The sequence below is a fragment of the Mustela putorius genome, unplaced genomic scaffold (genome assembly GCF_011764305.1).
Source record: "Mustela putorius furo isolate JIRA1106 unplaced genomic scaffold, ASM1176430v1.1 tig00003846_pilon_pilon_pilon, whole genome shotgun sequence".
NCBI classification, from domain to species: domain Eukaryota; kingdom Metazoa; phylum Chordata; class Mammalia; order Carnivora; family Mustelidae; genus Mustela; species Mustela putorius.
The window spans coordinates 18463542-18471957 of record NW_025421999.1 but is presented as its reverse complement, the minus strand read 5'-3'; the positions used below and the strand labels follow the sequence as shown (position 1 = coordinate 18471957).

Below are 8416 nucleotides of genomic sequence, written 5' to 3'. Positions count from 1 at the left end.
CCCTAACATGCTGTTCTATTTTCACATAACTGATCCCTACATAATAAAACTCCTCTTTGAGTCCTTTACAGTAACATATGTGCGTGTATACATACATACATACATGTATTTAATCTCCATGAACCCACAGTGCAGCCCCCAACTCCTCTGACCATTCACCAAGGACAATGTGCCTGCAACTGGAAAAATTAAAACTTTAAATTCCTATTGCTTTCAAGAGGTTGAATTCAGTCAATAAAGCAAAAGGACTGCAAAGCACCAGGCACTCCCTATTCTGCTTTAAGTCCCTCAAGTTTGTAATTTGTTACAACAGCAACAGGAAACAAGTCCTTAGTGCCTATTACTGTGTATCAAGTACTAAGTTGAAAGGATTAAAAAGCTGGCCTTAAAAAGTTTTAACCAAGCAAGGGAGACATCTGTATGAAAGCAACGTTTTGGCTGGTTCCGTATCTGTAAAGAAAAGCAGTGGGGGCAGAATGTTGTCAGTCTTCCCCTACAGGTGGTTCCAACACCCCAGAAAGCAGACACATCCTAGACATCTCTGTAGCACTTCTCATAGTACTTGTGTTATGTCTAGCTTTCTAATTAGACTGACACATGAAAGTATAGGCTCTTTTCCTTTGTATGACTCTGCTAGACGCTCAAGATATAATGAAAATAGTATTTACTTAGTACTTTGAGCTAGGACTGCTCTGAACACCTGATATCTTTATCAAAATCCTAGATTAGGAACATCTAAACTATCTTCCCCATTTTGCTGATAAAGATTCATTGGCCCAAACAAGTGAAGGCTGGATATGAACTCATTTTGTCTCCAGAACACTCAATCCAGCCCATGGCAAAAGAACTTCCAAAGCAGTATGAGGTAACACCTGCTAAAGATCAGTGAAAGCAACAACTAAGCTTCATGACTCGAAGACGGGTAGCTAGTTTAAGATCTTAGAATTGGAATGTTGAAGGGCACAAAGTAAATTTACGTATGTGGTTGAATTTTTGTAGAACCAATTGGGTGAGGCCCAGGCTTTCAAAGATTGGCTAGCCTTCTAGGGAAGAGTCCCTTATAGGTGATACCATCTTTTAGGAGGTGGGTTTTCTAAACAAGATGCTAACCTGCATTTCAATAGGTTCTAACAGTTCACAAAGCATTTTCATACACCTTTTAGTCCTCACAATCATGTGAAGGCAGACCAATTACCCTACTCTACTCCCTAGGACCTAACAGCAGAAATTACCACCCTAACATGCCGTCCTCCTTTCCTGTTTGCAACTGCCTAGGTTCCTTTATTCTGAAGCAAGCACTTTAGACTGCTCTATGGCAGTATTAGATGTCTGCAACTCCTGACTCCCCAACTCTCACATGGCTGTTTCCCCATCCTCTGGGCCTCTGGCCCCAGTCAGAAAGTAATTTGTATGAACTGAATCTCCCAGACTGAAACATGTCCAGAAAGGCCATGTACTGACAATATACCATTTATCCTACATATTCCCACAGATGTTCCTATCTCTCCACCAGCTTCAAAAACGTTTGCTTCGGGGTGCCTGGGTGGCTCAATGGGTTAATGCCTCTGCCTTTGGCTCAGGTCATGATCTCAGGGTCCTAGGATTAAGCCCCGCATCAGGTTCTCTGCTCAGCAGGGAGCCTGCTTCCTCCTCTCTGCCTACTTATGATCTCTGTCTGTCAAATAAATAAAATCTTTAAAAAAGCACAAAACCACTTTTGCTTCTTTGGGTAATGTGTCCATTTGTGGACTATAAATAAATGTACAACTACTGACAGTGGGCATTTACTGAAATACTAAATTTCTTGCAAAACACTGGTACACTCAATAACATGTAATACTGACTTGGCAAACTCAAGAAACGCCACACCACTGGCACAATCAATGAGGACTACAAAAACTTTTTATATGTACTTTGTATTATGTTCTACACTGAAAACTATCAGTTCACTAATCAGATACATCCAATACATACGAATATTACTTATAAACTAGGAAACCTTTTCACGTTTTTGCTCGTTAGTGCTATAGGTACTCCAAAACAACTTCCATCTATGAGCACTAATTTCATTTTTTTCCTTTATAACATCAAAATGTGTAACAGAATTATTAAAATCTCACCTAAATATCCAGAAGAAGCAAAACAAAAAAATGGAACACAAAAGGAAAACACATTCCAACAGTACTTTATGGAAAAACCAAAGCCTCAGAGGACAGAACTTCAGCAATATTATTTTTCTTTATAAACTGAGTTTTTATTGCCTTACCTATAAATCATGCACTAAAGCCTATGAAATAGGCTTCCTTAGACCTATCTTGGCTAACTATGTGGCACAATGCAAAAGTGAAAAATTAAGATAAATTCTTTGTACCAGAAGAGTCTTTAATAAACCTAAGTAATGTTTTCCATCTATCAAGATACAAATGCAACCCTAGTTTTACACGCAAAGACTGTTGACTTTTAATTTTTTAAAAAAATTTGTTAGAGAGAGACATTTTGTGCACGCAAGCACAGGCAGACAGAGTGGTAGGCAGAGGCAGAAGCAGGCTCCCTGCCGAGCAAGGAGCCCAACGAGGGACTCATCCCAGAACGCAGGGATCATGACCTGAGCCAAAGGCAGCCGCTTAACCAACTGAGCCACCCAGGTGTCCCTTGACTTTTAATTTTATCACACACTTAAGACTTGCTTCAATAGTTGAGGGACAGGGGCACCTGGGAATGAGTCCCACGTGGGGCTCTCTGCTCAGTGGGGAGCCTACTTTTACCCCCCTCTCTGCCTGCTGCTCTGCCTACTTGGGATCTCTGTGTCAAATAAATAAATAAAATCATTTAAAAAAAGTTAAGGGACAGCAAGGTCAGGCTAGCAAAAAAGTCACCAAGACGACAACACATTTCCACTTGATAGTAGTCCTTTATTAACTGGCTCCATTACAAAAATAATCATGGTAGATACCTGAAAGGGGGGGGGGGGGGAGAAAGGCTCATTAAAGAAACCACCTTAGTAGATTACAATAAACATAAATCAAGAAATTTTAAGAAAGTGATTCAGGAAAAAAAAAAAACAGACTTTTTTTCTCTTTCCTCCATAAATATCCACAAAAAAAATAATCACACCAGCTGTAACCAGGTAAGATGACTGGCTTCCCACCCCTTAAAAATATTAGAACCCAACCCAACACTTAATAATATTTACCCCAAATGCCCAAAATCACCACCACATTTACTCTTATTATTAAGTAAACTTTTATTGAGATTTAGCTGCTCACCTTAGTTCATTCTTCGAATAAGCCTATTGATCTGGTCTTCCCTGTTGCCAGCATCTCCACCTTCCACAAAATGGGTGGTCTTTTTCTTCATCCCCCCTCGTGGAGAAGATAATTTAAAGGGCCATAAAAAGTTGTTTGCCTCTTTGAAACGTTTTCCAACAGTATAGATCTCGTGAATCAGATCCTCCATGCAGATGATGCCATATTTACCTGAACATTTTAAAGATCATTAAAATCGTTAGCTGTTTTTATAAACTTTAGGATATTCAGCAAGGACAATTACAGGCCATGAAACTTTAAATCAAGAGTGAAGTGGCAAAGAGGAAAATTCATGGCTGTATTTACAAAGATGAAGCTTGAGCCAATGAAATCATAACTTACACTTTCCAGACTTGTGTATAGGGAATATGGATAGATTAATAATTGAATGAATATACAGCAACAAGATGCCAGAAAATGTCAAACTTTTCTAATAATCAAGTTTATCCTATAGGCAGAACCTACCAAGAGATCGGGCAATCAATGTGTTATCTGTCAGGGCAATTCGCTTTTTGTTGATTTTGCCATAACCACGCTTGTAGATCAATTCATTCACTGACTTCAGGTTAGGGTACCTAAAATAGAAAAAAAAAAAAAAAAAAAAACCCCAGATCTAAATGACCAAAGAATAGGGTTACTACCATCAGAACATCTGAAATCCACCTTGCTAACATCCAGTTCGAAAGGAACTCTTAGTAAAGGACAGACTTACCCCCATGCTATATATGGTTCCACAATCCTTAACATGTTAACTGAAGCCTTGTTGAGCTTAACAAAGGTGCCATTAAAGATTTGACGAAGGCGAAGGAGCTGCAACACCTTTCGAACCTTTGGGCTCACACCATTGATGCTGCAGAAGAAAAAAGGACTTAGCTTTATCAGAATTTTTATTAAGAATAGGAAACAAACCATTATAAATTCCAGACAAGTCCCACCTAAATAAACAGAAATCTTTTCATGTTACAATGACCACTGGCATTTTTCCTTTAATTAGCTACTCTGACATTTTAAACTTCCTGACCTATTTTCTTTTTTAGCTCCTGAGTCTTTATAAAGTTTGATTTTCAAAGCAAATAACAGGTCTTATCTCATGCTGTCTAGATTAACTATGTTCTGCAGTTTTTAACAATGTTCTTCCAATGTGAAATTTAATTATGAATTGATACTTTCATTTATTTTCAACAGTCTGGTTCTGAAGTACCTGTATCACCAAAACTTTTTGCCAATTATGTATTTAAGCTTAAAAACTAAGAAGACTTGAATTTATCCTAGAAAACTCATTGCTTTTGAAAACGGTGCATCACAATATGGCACATTTTCTATTAGAAGTTTTTTTCCTAGGGGCCAATTTCAATGTATTGTCTGTGTGAATACCTTGTCTCACAGATGTTCTGCGTTACAATTCAACATTGGAACCTCTTTCTTTTTTTAAAAATTCTATTTTTGACCGAGAGGGAGATGGTGAGAGGTAATACAAGCAGGGAGAGTGGGAAATGGAGAAGCAGCTCCCTGCTGAGCATGGAGCCTGATGTGGAGGACTCCATCCCAGAACCCTGGGATCATGACCTGAGTCAAAGGCAGATGCTTAACGACTGAGCCACCCAGGTGACCCAACATTGGAACCCATTTCTACGAGTTTACCTAGAAGCAGAATTTCTGTGGGTTTCTGGGTTGGTTCAGCAGCTCTTGTTTTGACCATAGCTACAGCCATGTTCTGTATACCAGCCACTTGCTATCTTATCCCCCGACCCTTTTAACACTTCATGTTGTAGGCACCTTTGGAAGAGCACTTAGGAACTTATACTCTAGCTTCTTTTGAAGATCATCTCCAGGACACGGAATGGAAATTCAAATGCTCAATCAGAGAACAGACAGGGCTTTGGGCATAGGCCTTGCAGCTAAGCCACTAAAGCACAACCCTCCATGTTCTATTCCCAAAATACCTTTGTTATGCCCAAATATCTTTACTCCAGTGTTTCAGAACCAAAGCCCCCAGAAACAATGTCAGGTCTTGCTGAGACCATGGAGCTTTCCCTTCAAAACCAGAACGCCGTGAAAACTGAACTCACCCTCTGATCCTGATGACAAACGCCAACTTGGGTTCTGCAGGTACATAGAAGTTGCCAGCTTTTCTCGCCATCCTCGCCATCCGAATCTCGGTCCGGTACATCTGCCTGTACTCCTTGTGGTAATGCTTGGCTTTCTCATAGATAAGCTTCCTCCTTGCCTTTCGAAGCTGAAAACCAATACCGGTTACTCATCGGATTTTGAGGTCCCAAACACAATGAGCGATACCAGTGTAACTATCCTACCTACTGCGACGCTAGTTCTACCAGAAAAACGTTCCCTTGAAAACGTCTTCCTTGCCACAGCATGCGTCGGTATCTCCAAGGGCAGACACTGCCTTCACTGAAGAGCTAATGACCAAGCTCCCTGGGACAGGGGGTGAAGCTAGCAAGTCTGGCTGAGAAAGAACATCTAGTTCCCAATCCAACCACAAGGCCTTTACGGGGAGAGTGCCTCCCAAGTTTACTTACCATCTTTTGAGCAAACTTCTTCCGCAGACGCTTGATCTTCAGCTCTGCGAAATTCCTTCGCTTCTTTTTAAGGGTTTCTGGCACGGCAGGAACCTTCTTTTTCTTCTCCCTGGCATCAGTGAACACAACTTTATTAGTAGTTCCAAGAGCACGCGACATCGCCTCACCCCTCATCCGTACTGCGCAGGCCTCGTCCTTTAGCACAACTACCGTCACTGCTTCTAAAAATCTGTATCTTCAGCGACTCTAGCTCCAGCCCGCTGTGGGGGAAGACGCAGACGTTAGCGAGTTTCTACGCCACGTATCCTCGCCTTCCAACACGAACCCCTTCACTTAAATTAGGAGTCGGAGACTACCACAAATTCCCATCTACTGCACCGTCAGCCCCGGCCTCCGGGAACTGGAACACCTGGAGCCAAGTTAACGAAACGTACACACTGAGGAACTGCTGCGAGACATTCCCAGACTCCTAACGAAGCTGAGGCGAAGGGCCTAGGATTCTCAAGAAAAGAAACGTACAAAGCCTCCCAACGACCACCGATTCAGAAGCTCTAATGTCCCACATGCTAACACCAAAAGCCTGACGAGGGAGATGACGCGGCCAAATGCCAGCTAAACGCGAACCCAACTAAAACGTTCTGCGTCTCCCTTTAAAGACAGGAATACCCACCGGTCCCGCACATCCTCAGCTCTCACCCCTCGTTCCCGGTTCATCTCCAAATCCTCCGCCCCAAGGCCGCCTGCATCCCATCTTAGCCCAGCGGCCCCACTAGTGTCACAGAGCGTCACAAACACACAAACAAATGGGTAAAGGTACAAGCTACCGCCGGATCGAGGGAAAGTGAGACAAAAGATGTCTGGTTTCGCGGATGGAGAAGGATTTTCACACGGACGAAGAGCAACTTACTCTGCACCCTCCATGGTTCCAGCCGGAAAAAGAGGAAGTCGGCGCATGCGCGCTGTCCACTTAAAGACGACAAGAGCGAAGCCCCACAACTCATAGGTGTCCCAGGATAAGCCAGAAAACAACTCGGAACTGAGAACTCGTCGTGCAGACGCAAAATTAAGCACTCCCCTGATTCTGCACCTTACGATCAAGTTTCGGGTAAAATTCGTTTGAGAAAATGCATACATCGATTAGACTCTTTAAGCGATATCATAAGAGCAAAGAGTGCTGACACCTTGACTACTCGGGGTCCTAGTCCCTAGGCTGCGCTGACAGGGTACTTCTCGAATTCCACCCAGTACTGTACGCAAATGACACGCCGCACGGGGGCGAACTACAAATCCCGGCATGCAGCACACTCATTGCCCGTCCGGAGGTAGCGCAACGTTTGACTGGGACTGTGGGCGACCACTGCGGTGGTGATTTCAGCCAGGGAAAATGAGAGCCTTTCGGCCCACGTTCCAGAGGGCTAGCTGCGATTCTAAGTCGCTGCCAAGACCCGGCTTTCGACGGCCTTCTCGGCTCTCTGCCAGCCCTAGCCATAAACGGCACCCTAGTGCCGCGCTGCCGAGGTCCTTCTCTCGGCTCCTCCAGCCTGCAGGGCTGTCTTCCTCAGCGCCTGATCGCAGGAGGGGCCGTCCAGAGTCCCACGTTTAACGAAAGTGTCGAGATAGGGACTAGCGCGGACTGGACGGCAGAAGGAGGATGGCCCGGACACTGCCGACTGCCAGGCCTGGCAGGCGGAGGCTGGGACACCCCACGGCAGGGGGCGTGAGTCCCGAAGGGAGGCGCGACGAGGGCTGGAGGCTGCGGCCACGGCCATGTGAGAGGGGCTGCCCCGCCGCGGTTCGGCGGACGGCGGACGCCGGGCGGGCGGGGGGCTGGGCCGGGGGCGGGGTGCGCCCGGGGGCGGGGAGGGCCGAGCGGAGGGAGGGCCGATGCCGCCGCCGGCTCTTCCCGGTCGAGGGTTATATAGCGCGGAGCGTGGAGCCCGCTCAGAGGCGGCCGGGAGCGCTCCGACTTGCAAGCGGCGCTGCGCTGTGGAGCCCAGTGCCCAATTGACAGCCGTGGGGAGTGCAGGGCAGGGGACCCGAGACCGCGGGGGCAGCTGCAAGCCGTTGGGCAGCGCTCGACTGCGCCGAGCAAGTCTCCCCTTCGCGGCGCTCCCGCTGCCCCGCACCCCACTCTCCCACCCTTTCGCAACTTGGGTCAAGTTGACAACTCCCGCGGCGGCCGGCGGGCCCGTGCGGTCTCCGCTGCGCGCCCCTCCCCCGGGGTGAGAGGGAGCCGCCGCGCCGGCTCCGGGGACACTCGGGCGGCGGCGGCTTGGCCATGAGGGCAGCGCGCGCCGCCTAAGTCGCGGCTGTCACCGCCGCTGCAGCGGGACCGACCGGCCGGCCGGGCGGGCGCTGCGGGACGGGCAGGCAACCGCCGGCAGGAGGCGCCGAGCCGGGCGGCTGCCGCGGCGGGCACAGCCCGGGGGCCACCGCGCCGAGCCCGGGCGGGAGTGTCCCCGCGCAAGCAGGGAACGGCGCCGCGCACTCCAGCCCGGAGGGCACCTCGAGGGAGGGCGCAGCCTTCTGCTCTCGGCGGCTCTGACAAACACCCCGGGGGCCGGGAGCCCGGCT

The 8416-nt window shown here is 47.0% G+C and overlaps 1 protein-coding gene across 1 annotated transcript; it reads right to left on the bottom strand.

Moving 5' to 3' along the window:
• Positions 1-2891: 2891 nt before the first annotated feature.
• Positions 2892-6900, bottom strand: RPL7 (ribosomal protein L7). Its single transcript, XM_004762357.3, has 7 exons — positions 6750-6900; positions 5843-5951; positions 5375-5541; positions 4018-4155; positions 3771-3880; positions 3267-3476; positions 2892-2953 (listed from the first exon to the last, which is right to left on the bottom strand). Exons 1-6 carry the CDS (start codon positions 6794-6796, stop codon positions 3268-3270), a joined length of 780 nt encoding a protein of 259 aa, XP_004762414.2. The 5' UTR covers positions 6797-6900; the 3' UTR covers positions 2892-2953; position 3267.
• Positions 6901-8416: the final 1516 nt, after the last annotated feature.